Genomic DNA, 16,668 nt, shown 5'->3' on the forward strand with positions numbered 1-16,668 from the left:
CCGTGTCGTGACCTGTGTGTTGTGTGTGCTGCTGCCACCAGGTGGCAGCACAGTGACAGCCTCTCTTTACCCCCATGTTGCTTTCTGCTGTTGCATATCAACACTGAATTAGTTTTATTATTAAATTTAAGTGTGAGAGGAGAATATCTGAATATTTTCATCAACTTTCTTAAACTGAGGAGAGCCGACTGAATGAGAAGTGAAAAACCAAGTTGAAAGTCAAACAGGAAGTTTCTCTCAGATAACGTTTAAGAGGTTACAGCGTCTCTGTTTTACACTCATTGCACATGGAGATGAGGCTGAACTGTGATTAAGGATGTTCACTGTGCATTCATGCTCTGCAAAGACAAGATAGAATTTTAAATAAGAGTGTTGTCGGTGTCGCTGCTGTTTTCACTTGAAACTTTTGTCGTCTTAACACGGTCTTTAACTGGACAGCCATGTTTTCTTTTCAGTATTTAATCCCAAATCTGACTAAATTACCACAATGAATTACAATTTGTGTATTTGTAATTTATGCACAAAAATGGTTTGCTCTAAATCTTTTAACTAAAGTGGAGCATGGATTTTAAATAGTTTCAAATTGAAAAACACTGATAAATGTGAAATTTGAACCATCTGACATTTAAAAGTTGAGATGCTCAAGGGAAGGCCAGTCTGACTATATGTTATGATCAAAATAGATAATTACATTAACAGAAATAACTAGAAAATAACCTGAGTGACAGAGAATAACTTTTTCTCCCTTTGCATTCAGCTGCTGAGGCTCACGTGAGAATTTTAGCAGTTCTAATTTAAAAGATTGTTCTGGCTTCCTGCTCTTTGTGCATCAGGTCTTTCCTAAAGATCTGTGGAAAGCCCTTAACCTTTGCATGCTCAGGGAGAACATGCAGAAAGCCCTCAGTTCAACCCTCCACCACCTCTGGCTTGCAGTTCCTGTCATCACCAGCAGAGGGCAGCATCCTCTCTCTTTAATCTCGCCTGCAGTGGATGTGTCGTGCTTACAGAGGGCGCTACAGCACCAGGAAGCTATAATAAGAGGCCGTTACATAGCAGAGGACAGTTGTCTTTCAGAAATGTGACTAATGTGAAATAATTGACTTCAGCTCTGCTGATCGGAGCAGTGTTTTCAGACAGGATGTGTCCGTCTGGTCTGCGCTGCAGCAGTGTGAAGGTCTGACTGTGAACCGCAGGTCCCCGGCTCGCCTGAAGGACAGCTGCCCCGTGTGACCCGGGCCCTGTCGAAAAATGTGACTGTATTGATTGTGCGGCACAGAGCGGCCGCAGCGGGTTCGCGCCGGGTTCGTGCGCTCTCCCCCGACCTTGATGGTTGCGCATGGAGCCGGGTGCAGGACTTTCCACGCCGCCTGCAGCCAGGATCCATATCACATTAGAGCGGCTCCTCATTAGGACATTAGCAGTGTGAACGGGCGTCACAGAAAGCAGAGGTCACAGCCCAGATGGTGGAGAGGAGGGGCTTTAATGAGATCCTCCATTACTGGGCCTGCTGCAGTATTCTGTAGCTCCACATTCACCCCATCATTTGATTAGATTTATCTTTTACTGCTTTAATCTGCTGTTTGTCGGCATGTTTCCTCAACAACTCCTGTAAAAACCTGTTCAACAGTAACACACTACCATCTGGGATGTATTGAACAGTTCAGACTGTTTGACAGAGTGAGGAGGGTTTTTATAGGAACGAAAATGGATCTTTGTAATTATAGCATTCCTACATACGTTTATATATTTACCTCAGTACATTTACTTACAATATTTAAATAAAATACCAAAGCTAGACAGACCAGTAATGCACCAGTATGAAATATACATTTATGCAAAATCCTGTCAGATGCATAGTCTGCAGAAAAAAAAAGAGATTCATCAAATCATCCAGATTATAGAGCATCTCACTCTCTCTCGTCACTGTTCCCTCTGGGGAAAAATGAAGGAAATAACGATTGTGTGTTCGAATAAATCAAGCCTTTCTTGCCACAACTTGAAGCCTGATGCACTGGGGATAATTTAAATAAAACTGAGAGAGGAGGCTGAGACTGGACTGCCATCACTCTCAGGTCATGTCTGATCTGGTCTAGAGTAGTCTAGGCTACTCTGGTCTAGTCTGGTCTGGTCAGATCAGGTCAGGTCTAGTCTAGTCTAGTCTAGTCTAGCCTACTGAGGTCTGGTCTACTGAGGTCTGGTCTGTTCTGGTCAGATCAGGTCTGGTCAGGTATGCGGGCCATGTGCCAGTCCCGTTCAAAGGTTAAGGTAAAACTTCATGGCAGCTTTTGCATGACTTCAAGCTAACCGAGTGCAGCCAGCTGCAAGTCCTCCAAACACCGTGCATGTGTGGGTCTTTAATCTGTCACACTGGTTTACAGTTTGTATCTTCTCTGCAAGAGAAATGATCTTCAGCCGAGCACAAAGTAGAGTGTACTGCTTATGATTCCCATGTATAACAGGCTCGACAATAAAGTAATATAATCCCTATATCTTTATGTTTTTGTACGCAAAGAAGGAATCTGCCAATTCCCTTTAAGCTGATGATATGCGGCAGTAATTGTAAGTCATTTAGCTGCATGTCATCAGCTGCTGCAAAGCTGCTCTGCACGGCTAAGCGACAAATAACATGAAAAGTGGGGACTTTGTCTGGCGGCTTAGGCTTTAGAGAAGTAATGCTCCGAGCAGTTTGTCATCCAACATTGATTCTGGGCAGAAATAAACAACACGGCGTGCACGCACACTCATCCATCTCCTGTGTTTCTGCGCGGCGTCACGTTTCAGGGTAAACTCCTCCGTCTGCTCCTGACCTCTGGCTGTGTTTACGCCCGGCTCGGCGTGTCGAGTGTGTTTCTAACGCTGCTGACACGGCAGGAAGACGAAGCTGCGCTTGCTCCACACATGGCCACTTCTTTATTTGAGCCACGTGCCGACGAGGATGATGATGATGACGATGATGATGATGATGAAGCTGTGCTTTCTGCACTAAAAAAAACAGACTTATGCTCCAGCTTATTCCCCAGTTCTGGCCCTCCTGACTCCATTAGGGTTCGAGTGAAGGGACTCAGAGCGGAGAGACTGTTGACCTAATTCATGGCTTTTTGCTCTTCATCTCTCGCCGCTCCCGCCCCACCTTCCTCGTCTTTCTCCTCTTTGTTTCTGTCACATATCTCATGATGAGTTTCACGTGAGGTGAAAGAGGCCGGCGGGCCGACAGGAGAGATTTACGTTCCCCCCTCCCCGCCCCCACCCACCCCCCACCCACCGTCTGCACTCCCTCTCCTCATCCCCCTCAGACAGAGCTATAAGCGCACGAGACCTTATCGTGGCGGGCGCAGTCATCTGCTCCAGCGAGTTCTGCCTCAGTCAGACCGGTTCAAACCAGCCTGAAGCTGAAAGGCAGCCGTGCTCTCAGTTCCACATCCAGCAGGCCACGCTAAGCGCTTCTAAAGCTCCCTGAGCCTCGCTGCGTTTCCTCAAAGACCAGCTGATAGACTTCCTCTTAATCCCTCCACTCTCAGCACTGTGTTCCTGCACATCAGGGCTTTCCGATTCTCCTTTTAAACATTTATAGGGAAGAGAGTACACTGGGAAATGAAAATGGTGACGCAAACGCACAGTAAAAAGACGTTAACAGGAAAGATGATGAAACAGAAGAATAAAAAAGATTGGGAGGGGATAACGACTACACAGTTCAATATACTGTGTGTAGATTAATTCCTCCACTCACACAACTCAATGGTGCACATACAGGATGCACATGAATATATTTACCACTATTTATATGGCTGTATTATGGCCATTTAGGGAGGAGACACCAAAATCTGCACAGAAATGACTGTGCATTGTACAGTACGAACATGTCAACTCGGATTATTTGCATCAAGATAATCAGGATTTAAAGGTGTAACATGTTTGAACATGTCCCAGGAATGCATTTTAAAATTTAGGTTGTTGAACAAAAACCATTTAAAACATTTATACCTTTAAAAAAAAATTAATACTTAACTAAATATTCAGAAATGTTCAATAATAATGAAAAAGAAAAAAAATTCTATTACCATTATTATTATTATTATTATTATTATTATTATTATTATTATTATTATTATTATTATTATTATTATTATTATCACTTATAAGGCATGACAAATACAATAATATGCATGTGTGATTAAAAGCCCATCCTGGATTGTGTTGCGGTGTGTGCAGCAGTAGTCATCAGAGATCAGCCTTCCTGGTTTTGAGCGGATCCTGACAGTAACCTTTGTGTGTGAGCAGATGGTTCTGCTTTGCCCTCCTGAAGCGCTCGCTTTGCGATCACTCCCGTCTAATAAACCTCTAATGATGGTAAATCAGAGGTGCTTTATTTTGCGTAAGTGGTGTTTTCCCTTCTGTCTCGGCAGACGTCTTATTGTGCGACTGAAAGCGTCTGGGTCTGTCCGATGGCCCCCCTCTTCAGCAGATGAGTCATGTTCATGGTTCCCATGTGTCTGCTCTGGGATTAGAGATGTGGCGGCTCGGGCTGAGAAATACCTCTGCCCTGTGGAAATTCAGCTGAACATCTTTCTACGGAGAGGTGCGGCAGGGCTTTTCTTTGAGCTACATTCGTTTAATTTAGGTCATCATATGGAGCCATGCATTTGAATACACATGCAACTTGTGGCGACACGATGAGTTTGGACTTTCCTTCAACCGGAGAGGAATTCAATCAGAGAGGACTCGCGGACGCTTGCTATCAAAGGACGCTTCCGTTCAGGTTCATCCAGACTCCCTCCCACCGCGGGCCGCTGCTTGTTCTGCCTGCCTCTGTCTGTGCAGTGACCTTGGCCTCCTGCCGCGGGGAACAATGGGCCTGCCGCCGGCCGGCTCCAGCACTTTCCTTCACCTGGCGCTGAACCAAGAGCTATAAATTCATACGGCTTTCTGTCCAGCTTAGCGTGGGGTCAGCACATCGGAGCATCTCCCGTCCATCTTCCAATGCGCTGCGCTGCGGTGCTGACCGGGCGGAGGCCGCTGAACTGGGACGCTCCCAGTAATGTCATGAGTCAGCAGACTCAATCACATTAGTCCCAAAACATGTAGGAATCTGACGAGTGAGATGTGGACTGACTCACTGGGTCTCTCACAAGGCGTGTGAGAGCAGGAGCCAGGTTAAAGCACTCAGATTATCAGCAGTGACAGGTAGAGTGAAGAAGATTATCTTTACATGATGCTTCAGGTTAATGGGTGGATTACGTCAAGCAGCAGAAGAACATTTCATTCTCAAAGAATTCTCATGAATCGGAAGCAAAAAAACCTCAAAGATTTGTACGTGTTTAAGTGTCATGGCCCCCAGTCCAGATCCTCCTGGTCCTGGTGGTAGTGTGTATTGTTCTGCAGCTTGTGTGTGTGTGTGTGTGTGTGTGTGTGTGTGTGTGTGTGTGTGTGTGTGTGTGTGTGTGTGTGTGTGTGTGTGTGTGTGGTCCCATCCAACTTGTCACTGTTGCTCAAACTGCTGCAGGAGTTGCTGCTGGTCCTGACAGAAGTACGTCACGCTGTATTTTGGGTGTGAGGCTGCACACACTCAGCACTCTGACCTCCGGCCTGGCAGCCTGGAATCTACCGCTGAGCAAATCACAGACGGTGGTCACATCGGCTGAATCACGCTTTCTTTTCATGTGGATGCCTATGTGTGTGTGCGTGAGTGTGTGTGTGCATGTCTGAGCTTACGTGGAGATGAACTGGCAGCATTATACATTATGTGACGATTTGGGCGGAGTTCTGCCCACAGATCGCTGAACCTCTGCGTCAGCACTGCTGCCGATCGACCACAACAAGAGCTGGCTTTCAGATCTCTCCAACATCTGTGGGACGAGCCTCAAACAGAAGTTCAGTCTATAGATTAACCCCTCCTCACAGCTTCCAGGACATCTTGGCCCCAGACACCACAGCACACCTTCAGAAGTGGAGTGGAGTTAATGCAGCGGTGTCAAAATTAGGGACTGGTCGCCAACTGTGGCGAGCTTATCGCGTTTGAATGAGATTAGGAGCTTTAGTGAACAATGTGCTCCACCTCTACTGAGCGGCTCAGCCCCGTGGAGGCAGAGTGAATAGATAAAGCATGTCTCTGAGGCCTACAGAATACTACCACAGGAGTCATAATGTTCAGGCTGATGGCAGCAGTTACGCTCTGACCTTTCCCAGTTTACTCAGACTCACTCATGGAGACGGTTCCTGGCAACCGTAAAACAGGAAGTCAGAGTGGATCAAACACTGAGTCACCGCCTGGTTAACCCTGCAGCGCGCTGCCGTCTGGCCTCCTCCTCCCTCAGACCGTTTGCTGCGTCGTCGTGGAGACAGTGGAGGATTCGAGCTGTCAGCGAGCGGTGCTGCCCGGTCCGGCTGGACCCGGTCCGGCTAATGATAAACAGCAACCTTAACAGTGTTTGTCTGTGTGTGTTTTACAGCCGCTCTGCCCTCCGGGGTGGTATTTGAGCTTTGAACTGTGCTCACATGAGGGTTCCCCTGCTCCGCAACCACAATCTCTATCATGTGTTTTGAGTGAGGCTGTTTTATTACGAAGCTGTATCATTAAAATAAAGCACACATGCACTGGAGTGGAATGTCTTCCACTTAGTGCTGCTCCTCCTTAAAACCTGATGCGCAGTATGGATACTTTCCTTTTTTTTTTTAAACTCATTTATCCATCCATCTTCATCCAGTTAGGGGTTTAGAGAGGTGGAGGCAGTTCACACGAGGTGAAAGGTCGTCACCTCCTGGACGAGGTGCCCGTCCCAATGAGAGCCCGGTTGCACGACAACAGCTTGCAATTTGTAATGTGCAAACACTCGGTTACTTGTAAGATTTCCTGGGAAGTCAGGCTCCCTCCTTTCCAAAGGAACTCGGGAAATTCGCTTGAAGTGTTACTGCTGCTCAAACCAAAGGCGTGTTGCAGGAAGCGGGCTAAAGAGGATATTACAGGTGCTGGATATATTTGTGGAAATGTGTGATGGAGGGACTTCTGCCATTTTTTTAAATCTTTTGTGTATTTTAACGAGCTGTCAGCTGGTAAAACACATCACACAGTGCTGTTGTGGAAGTTTTGTCACATAACAGACCATCTGAAAGCCTTTTGCTCTCATGGTTTGAGGATGTGAAAAATCGTGTGTGAATGCAGAACAGACAGAATCAGATTCATTATTATTTGTAGACCTGGTATATCGGGGTATTTAGGAGCCATAAAGGTTGGTTGGAGATTAAATGTTGATCTGGCTTCAAAACATTCAAAGGTTACTGAGATTTTTCAACATTTCAGGCGTCAAGACATGATTCATGAGAACCGTTACTGAGTGAGGGTGTATAAAGGAGTGTCATCCATGGGTTGTAACCAGGCCGCTCTGGTTCCATGCTGGCCTCGGCCGCCCTGTGGGCCGCTGACCTTAATATGATCCACCTGATGCGGTGGGGCCTGGATGTGCAGCGGAGGCTCCTGGCTGGGGAGGCTCGTGCAGACAGATGCAGAGTGGCTCTGGCCTCAGGGCCCCGCGGTGCAGCCAGCCGTGAAGCCGGCCACGGCCGGATTGAGCCGGTTTGGGCGCCGCAGCGGTGCCTTGCTTCGCCCGGGCCTGGATGCGGGTGCAGACATTTAATCTGCAGTGCTGGCCGGTCCCCGGAGGCGGGGAGCGCGAGGAAAGAGGAAACATGAACTGGGCTTGGCGTGCGACTGTTACGGCCGGGTCTATTGTGGCCGCGCCGCCGCTCGCCCCAGCAGGTTGTGAAACTTAAGTCGAAGATTAAAAGAAAAGCTGCTGATAGCTCTGGACCCTGTGTGCAGCTTTCAGGAGATGGAGCTCGTTTTCCATGAAATGAGCAAGACATAAAAACAGAAGAAAAAGGTTGAGCTCTTTACGAGGCAGCTGTGTAACTCACCCTTTACGTTAAATTGAATGCTTTACCATTTTGCCCTTTTCTGGGAAACCCGACACTAATTAGCCTTTTGTTATCCCGAGCTTCTATTTACTGTAATTGGCCTCTTTTTTTTACAGCCTTAACGGGACCCCCTGCTGGCTAACAGAGCTTGGGACTGCAACAAATTCCTGAATGTTATTGCTGCTAACAGTAAGTCAGAGTTCAGCGGTGATAGCACCGGGACGCCTGCGGCGCCCGTTAAACCCGAGCAACGTGGAATCCTCACCTTGATCCGTACGGAGGGGGCGGCTATGTCCACTGTCCTTGAAACACACACACACACACACACACACACACAGACACACACACACACACACACACACACCCACACACTGGTCCCTGCGGACTCCCACTCTCCCCAAATGTCCTTCTCTTCCTGTGTTAGCGTTACATAAGTGGCCACTTGCTGAACAGACTTGTATGGCAGCTTCCAGTAAGGTCCTGGCGCCCGATATAAACAAGCCTGAATAGAAACACACTTTTTGCCACTGCGACCACAAAGCCCGACGGGAATCATGAATGTCTCTGCATCCGCTGCTGAGATGCCATGACTCATTTTTACATTAACGCCTGCTCTTTTGTTGTTAATGTACCTGACCGGGGAGGTTTATTAGTAGAAGAACTGATTCCCACGAACTGATGCAGGCCTCCTTCACATGGCAGCTCCAGTGAAAATGGATTGTTTTTATTTTAGGAAATGTTTCGCGCTTCCATTCTGAAAACATCAGTTTAACCTTAAAAGGCAGAAACACTGAAAATGGCGCAGCTAGCATGCGAGGCCATGAGCTGGCACTGTGGGTTGTTTTGTTGTCATGAAATCGCTTAGCATGTGTGCAAATTACAGTACGACGCCAAAAGTCTCGTTTTCAAAAAGTTCCACCCATCGTCAGAGGCTCAGAGTGCCGTCGTTGTGTAAACGGACACAAAACGCAACCGAAGTGTTCCATTTCCACTTGAAATCGCCGCCTTGCGAACACTTGATTTTCGCCTTCATTCCTAAATTAGCCAATGGCTGCGAGATCTGAACAAACTGTCTCTGCTCCGAGGACAACAAACAGGATCCCAGACATTTCCAAAACAGACAAAAGCAAATAACACCCTGCATGTCTCTGAATTACAAGAGGATTTACTGCACACAGATGTCACTCTGCCCTGTTACATCACACGCACACACACACACACACACACACACACACACACACACACACACACACACACACACACACACACACACACACCATTTCAGCAAACAACACTGTTTTTTCTATCAAACACACAATATGGATGAATTCTGGCCTCACACATGTTGTAATACTGGGATCAGAGTAATCAGAGTTCTGACGACATGTGAAGGACTGAGTCTGATCATGAGCCGCTCCAGAGGGCTGCCCGGGGCCCGAGGACTGGGAGGTTGCAGCACAGGACCGGAGACCAGAGCGTGACGGACCTGCACCCTGCGGAGGTCACGAGACAGTCTGGGCTGTGTCTTTAAACAATGCGTTACCACATTTGTTGGGTTTCAAGTGGTGCCGAGTGGTTTTTTGAGAGGAACATGTGACTGCAGACTTTTACGTAACTGGACATTTCACTATGTTTTGTGCCAGAAGATTCCATTAAAAATAACTTTGTGCTGAAGTTGTAATTATTTTCTGTTCAGTTTATGTGAAAACAGACATTTCTGGCAGGTACACTCAAGGCACTAGAGTGCGGCTTCGACCCACCCAGGATGAAGTTGGACGTTATGTGCTTCCTCTTTTGTTCAAAGTAAATATTTGTAAAGTTGTTAAAGATCAGTTATACTGTATATGATGGTCTTCCACTGATCCAAGGAAACTGAACAGAATCAAATCTTTTTGAAATCACAGCAGATCCTTTATTTTATGAGTACTTTCAGTTTTCATCATGAACTAAACATTTTAGCTAAGTTGTTCAGTAATTCCTTGTTTTTCTAGAATTTCTGTCAGTGCCCGTTGAGGTCACTTGAGATTACGTGGCAGAGCTAGCAGTTCTTAACTAAATAAAATGGTTGAGAACAAGGAAAGAGAAATGTTCTCTGTAAATTCTGAAAAATGGAATCATGATTTCAAAGAGAGGAAACTGAAGCGGAGCAACAGAAGCTCATAAACTTGATTCAGTCTGCTCAGTATTCCCCTCACTGTAATAATCATGGTTCTTCTGTTTCTGATTGGACGCTCTGGTTTGGATGGCTCCACATCAAGTGACGCAAACTACAAAGCAGTCAGTGTCGGTTTGGCGAACTGCCGGGTTACGCAAACTTCCTGTACCTTGGAACCTTTCAAAACCCCTCCAGCCAATGTGTTCCTGCAAGCGATGGCGAAGGAACCAACGCCTTAATACCCCAGAAACCTGCCGTCAGACTTTGACTGACCGACTGCTGACTGAGGAGACGGATCTCTGAACACGTTCCAGCAGTTTACAGCCACAGGTACAGAACGACCATAAACACAGGTGAGAGGGAGGGAACCCACAGAAGTGGTCCACGCAGATAAGACTGAACATTGACCCTGTTATTTAATCCAGATGAGTCAAACTTCTGGGACTGTTCAGGCCTCAACTTGAAGGCTTTTTATCTGTGACCCAATTTGGGGAACATTTGATCCGTGATTATGCAACTCGAGCCAAAAGTTAAACAAATGATCCACGGAGGAGTGAACCGAGCGTCTCCTGAGAATAGCCCTCCGTGGGGAAGCGGCTGACAGAACCTTTGAACTCGGGTAAATTTAGTGTCCTCTTTGTTATGATAAAGCTTGAAAAGCTCGCCGTGGACAGGAGAGCGGGGTCGGCGGGCGGAAACGGGAGCCTTGAGCCCTCATTGTGCCCGGAGCCTCGGGGACGTCTTCAGGGCCATAAATATGCCGTTTCCGCCTCTTCTCGGTTGGACATTGTCTGTCTGTCTGTCTGCAGTCATAGCGGCCATGCCAGCTCCAGGTATCCTGTGGCGACGCGGGCTTGTTGGAAAACAAAGCCGTCGGCGAGGATCTGGCTATTGTTGCACTTCGGAGCTGCTCTGCTTTATTGTTCAGACTCAGCGAACAGAGCCGGTGCCACATGCCGGGCATACCGTGCACGAGAAGAAAACACTTCCTGAGCCGCGGCTGCCGCTCGGGGCCGTCACCATATAAGGCCCTGTGCATGCAGAGGGGGACATTTCTCTGCTTTTTCAGGTAGGGGGGCAGCAGTGTGCATGAGGCTGACACTTGCTGTTGTTTATCAGGAAAAGTCCCGACAGCTCGGGGGAACGCCTCGCGGCGCTTATCAGTGCGGGTCAGCCTCAGCTGCCGGGGTCACCTCCACCGGTAAACACAGCTCCACAGCCCCCCGTCTCACTCCCAAACTGTGAGTCAAACATTCACCGCTGCTGACTGGAGAGGCAAGATCTAATCTACGGCAGCAATTTTGGGAGCAGTGAAAAAAAGAAAAGAGTTGATTACAGAGTGAATAAATGTTGCTTTTAAACGTATCCCCAGGTTACAGACCACACCAACGGTTTTATTTAGCTTGTCCACTTTTTGTAAACTTCCACTCAATCTTTTCTAATAACAAGTGATGAAAACAGATGAGTCAATGAAACCCAGAAAACCCTCCGACGCCGTCCAGGCAGATACAAATGTCATTGCAGACTTTGCCCTCTATATTTGACACGAGTGTCAAGGTTATTTAATGTCTGTCCATGAAAATTTATGAATATTTATTGGCTACTTTGGTTCAAATTCTTTAAACTTCCAGCTTTTACACACGGTTTTCAAAATGTCGCATTTTCAGTGTTGTTGTGTAAACAGACTATTTGTTTAATGATTCAGAGTGAGTCTGCTCGTTTAATTTACCAGTAGGTTTCATCTGTTTTGTCACTGTGCATGGACAGGATCGTGCAGTTTGGTAGATAAAATAAGAAAAAGCCTCTTTTCCATAACTGGCTGAAGAAACAATGAAAGCTTTTTCACACCTTAAGGTTGCGATGTTGCCGATTTGGCATTATAATTCCTCTCCAGTGAATAATTTCTTCCTCTGCTCTGTTTTCTTATTTTGATTCCCTCCATTTGAGATGTTCTGCAAAGCGCCATAAAGGTTTATTATTATTACTATTATTAAGATGAAAGCAGCCGAATGTAGATAAGAAGAATAAATATACATGAGTGAATTTGAAGCACAGACTTTAGCCGCATTCAGGATGTATCCTGCTTCCTATCTGCAAAAAAAAAAAAAAAAAAAACCTCTTCAAATGTTGTTTTCAGCAGTCAAGAAAAGACAGAAGTCATTTGATCCACATTTCAGCTTCATTCGCTGGTCAAAACTGTTGATTACAGTTTTGTTTTGTTTTTTTTTGCATTTCCTTTGATAAAAATCATCTTATTTAGTTGACAATACTATTGAAGGTAAATGAATATCTGCACAGCATCATTCAGTCCAGTGCTTTTTCTATTTCTTCTGTTGTTTATGTAACTTTATCCAGCTTTGTTGTTATCTCAAGCTTGATGTCATTTTATTACTGTCTGTTGAAGGATTAAATTAGATATATGTGTTATGTGAGAGTGTATAGGTGTGCATACTTGGATATCGTTTTATTTTGTTGTGTTTATGCAAGTATATGTAGGCTATTTGCTTTAGTTTGTCTTTATATAATCAACTTACAAAAGAACATCCAAACAACTCAAAGCAAAACACCAGTTTGCAAAGTTCTGAATGAAAAAGAACAGAAGGAAGAATTAGTTTATCAAACCTGTTTCTTCACAGCCAACGATCAGTTTACTGTAAGAATGAAAACTTACAACAAACAGAATAAGATTAAAGTCTGTGAAGCTGCTCAGCCAGTCTCACTTCTATCAGAGTTTTCCCATCATAATTCTATTACTTCATTTATTTGTATTTAAACTTCAGGCTGGTTCTAATTACTTTCAGGAAGCTTGCATAGTTTGATTCTTTTGATTTTATGCCTACATTGTTATATTTAAAATTGAAATTAGTATGATTTCTTTTGCATCTGTATTTTTGTCTTTGACATGTTTGAAATGAATAAATAAAGACAAAAAGATTTCTGCAAGGCAAGAAAACAGATGGTGGCCAGATTTTATTTATTTATTTATTTATTTTTTAGCGAATGCCAAAAGAAAAATAAAGATGCATTTTGTGTTGAATTTGCAGCACACGGGGTAAAAGTTGGTGATTTGTGTTTTTTTTTTTGTTTCACATCGGGTGGAAAAGTGACATTTTGCAGCCTGGTTTCATCAGAAAGGAGGCGCTTCTCTGCTTCACGACGGCTGATGTCACCGTGGAAGTGAGAGAAAGAGAAAGAGAGGGAGAGGGAGAGAGAGAGGGAGAGAGAGAGGGAGAGAGAGAGGGAGACCGGCCCACTCCGGCTCCATAAATACGCACGGCTCTCCTCTGAGCTGCGCACTTATCGCTCCAAGAGCCGCTCCGGGCACAGCAGCGACGCACCGAGCGACGCACCGCCTCCGAGAGCAACGCGCCGCAGTTTGGAGGGGCGAAAGGCAAACAAAGCCACAACAGCCGAGACAGAAAAGACGAGAGATGTCTTCCTACGTGTCCTCCGAGTGCCGCCGGGTCAGCCCCTCCGTCCACGGCAACAAGTTCGACACGGCGCACCGCAAGAAGGCCGTGGCCAACATCTTCGAGAACGTCAACCAGGACGCGCTGATGAGGCTCTTCCAGAAAACGGGCGACATGAAGGCGGAGGAGCGGGTGAGGAGCATCTTCTCCTACACCCAGGACCCGGAGGAGACGGCCCGGGCGCTCATGGCTCTCAAGCAGCGCAAGAAGGACAAGTTCCTGCAGATCGCCGGGATGCTGCGGCAGCTGCTCAAGATGCGCTGAGCGCGCCCGCGGCCGGGCTTCTCACCGCCTGTGTCCTTTCTGCCGGCTCCCGCGTGAGCCCAGTATGAAAACACTCCCACTGTGACTGGGTCCAGGCCGCCACGCGCGGCCCTGTTCCCCGGAGGAGCGGCGGCAGGTGCGGAGGAGAGCGCACCTCCAGCCGGGAGCGCGCCCGGAGCGCAGCGTATCGTAGCATGCACACGCGCCGCAGCCGTGCGCCTCATGGACGGAGGCCACAGCATGGAGCTGACTGGGAATAATGAAGGGAATACATGTCTTCCCCCTTCCTCCTCCACCTCCTCCACCATTCTCCTCTGACTTGAAAAAAAAAGCGGTCCTGTGGACGCGTGACTGTGAAGCAGCAGTTCCAAGGTGTCCGTGCGCGCATCACGGTGTTGATGCTGGTGCACAGCTGCAATCTGACTCTTAACAGTGCCGAAGAACTTGCCTCTGAATGCCTGTCCTGAACACATGCCTTGTCTTTTTTAAAACGTGTATGAACACTCATTAGTGGCCACTAATGTGTTACTGTCAAGAACAAATGATTTTACATCGATGACCTTCTTCCTTGTTTTTGTTTCACAATTTTTTTAAATAATAAATTATTTCATTGTATACTGAAAACGAGCCTGATTGTTGTCCTTTTTACACAGATCTTTCACATAATTTTGATTTATCCCCCCCCCCCCAAAAAAAAACAAAAAAGTCACTTCACTCCAGGTTATAGGATCATGTAGTCAAATTATGGCAGATTATGTTTTATTACAGGAGGCTCAGGATTAATTCTGGGTCTGTTATTATCAGTGATGTTGATGGTTATCAGTCGTGGTTTATGAGGGACTGCCAAAAGAAAAAACAAAAACAGCCTAGATTTGAGCAATAAGATGGAAAGACTCCTGCAGGATGAGCTCAGCGTTGTTCACACTCAGGGAAACCCCTCAGTTCAGTCTTAATCACCACGGCAACAGGAAACCTCGGGTGTAAAGTCTGGCTTCATATCTCTGAGGTGCATCACTGGGCTAATACTACCATTACTACGACTGTGTGTAACTGTTGAGTCATGTAATCTGGGATTAGGCCCATTTCTTGGTAAAGGGAACAAAGGAGCAGGTGATTTCCCCCCCACCCCCTTTGCTCACATTGAAATGGGGATAGAGTTACTCATGCAGGGGAAGAGGAGGGTGGAGGGATGCGGCTAACCTTCATCATCGGGTTTCCCTCTCACACAGTGCCGCGCGCCTCATGCCAGACCGGCCAGAACCAGTTTGGCTCAGGTTGAGCTGAGAGGGAGGGCGGGGGCGAGGGGAGGGGAGGGGAGGGTGGATGGCTTTCTCTGCTCAACGTGTTTGCGTTGGGAGTCTATTTAATCATCCCCGCTCTCCAGATAAGAGCCTGTCTAAGTAGCATTACAGGGTTTAGACATGTGGAGGCTTTGCTCCGTCACTCTCTGATTCTTCACCCTCCACCAGAAGCAGACACGACCCCTTCATTACTGCATCCACACCCCGCCTTCAAGTCTGGCTGTTTTGTTGTTTTGGTTTGGATGGGGGTGCATTTTATCTCGCTGGTGGGGTGTGTATGAGGACTTAGCTGCAGACACACACAAACACACACATACACACACACACACACGCACACACACGCACACAGACACACACACACAGATCAGTTGAGTGGATGCCTGCCTGCTAATCTGCTTGCTTTGATACTCCCTCTACCGGCTCAAACCGGTTCCCTGGCTCGTTGTGTGCATGACGACATCTGACTGCAGGCGCTTCTTGCATGTGCCGGGAAAGATGGAGGCTTCCAGGATCTCAGGTGAATGATCACCTGGGCGAAGGAGTGCTCCTGCGCTCACGCCAGAAACTACTTACTCACGGCAGACAGTCAGCTGACGGTGCTGACAGGCTCTCCAGTATCGATTAATCACCAGTTAATCAATACGTATGAGATGGAGACAAAGAGAGCAGAGCCAGGCGTGGCCGTTTCATGCTTTTATTTGGATTATTTGTAAATTTAAAATGAAGAATGGCCTCAACTGGGCGTCTTAGGAATCTAGGTGGTCGGCGGCGTTGACGTCACTGAAAAGCATCTCGTCGACAGACGGAGATATTCCGGGCTCATTTTAACAAGACAATAATGAGAAGACAACAGATGGTTTTACAACCCACATAATTCAAGCTGTTTAAAGAGATTCAGACTCCTGTGGCACTTTGTAGCTCAGCAGTGGCAGAAAACACGAGAAGCTCCAGGAGGTCTGACGACTCGGTTCTGATGTGGCTTCTGCTCCATGAAAGGAGCGGAATCTGACTTTTTCCCGTCAGCATTTAGCCACCTCTCACTGTCACAGCCCTCAGAGTGTTATTTCTGCATATGGAGCACCTGTTTTCATTGATGAAGCTGTGAAAACATCCAGCAAAACAGAAGAGAAACAGAAGCCGACAGTGAGCAGGAGGACAGACGAGCACCAAAAACATTTTCATCAGCAACACAAAGAATTTATACCAAGATAATACTGGAATAGCACAGACGAAAAACACCACGGAGATCCAAATATCAAAACACACTGACAAGATCTGACTTTACCACTTTCAAATTGTGAAGAAATGTGCAACAAGAGATAGCTTTTGACCCATTTTCTGAGATAACTCCATCGTTCAATAAGTGACAGCTCTGAGGTGTCGTGTTGAGGCTTCACACGACTGGTGTGTGACAATGGTGTGAATCTTATCTGTGTCGTAGCACACAGGTCCTGGGGGCCAGCGGGGAGACCCGTCTGACCAAGCAAAGCTCCAATTCTATGCTTCTTAAAAACAGCTTTATAAGTGGAAGCAGTCTGAGTGACGAGAAGCAAGCAGCAAATCCCGTCAG

The 16,668-nt window shown here is 46.7% G+C and overlaps 1 protein-coding gene across 1 annotated transcript; it reads left to right on the forward strand.

Moving 5' to 3' along the window:
• Positions 1–13,337: 13,337 nt before the first annotated feature.
• tcima (transcriptional and immune response regulator a) lies at positions 13,338–14,081 on the forward strand. Its single transcript, XM_030104874.1, has one exon. The coding sequence runs from the start codon at positions 13,495–13,497 to the stop codon at positions 13,795–13,797; it is 303 nt and encodes a 100-aa protein (XP_029960734.1). The 5' UTR covers positions 13,338–13,494; the 3' UTR covers positions 13,798–14,081.
• Positions 14,082–16,668: the final 2,587 nt, after the last annotated feature.

The sequence above is a fragment of the Salarias fasciatus genome, chromosome 12 (assembly GCF_902148845.1).
Source record: "Salarias fasciatus chromosome 12, fSalaFa1.1, whole genome shotgun sequence".
In the NCBI taxonomy this organism is placed as follows: Eukaryota; Metazoa; Chordata; class Actinopteri; order Blenniiformes; family Blenniidae; genus Salarias; species Salarias fasciatus.

Coding starts and splice junctions, on each gene's coding strand:
- tcima (XM_030104874.1), top strand. CDS start 13,495: ATGTCTTCCTACGTGTCCTCCGAGTGCCGCCGGGTCAGCCCCTCCGTC.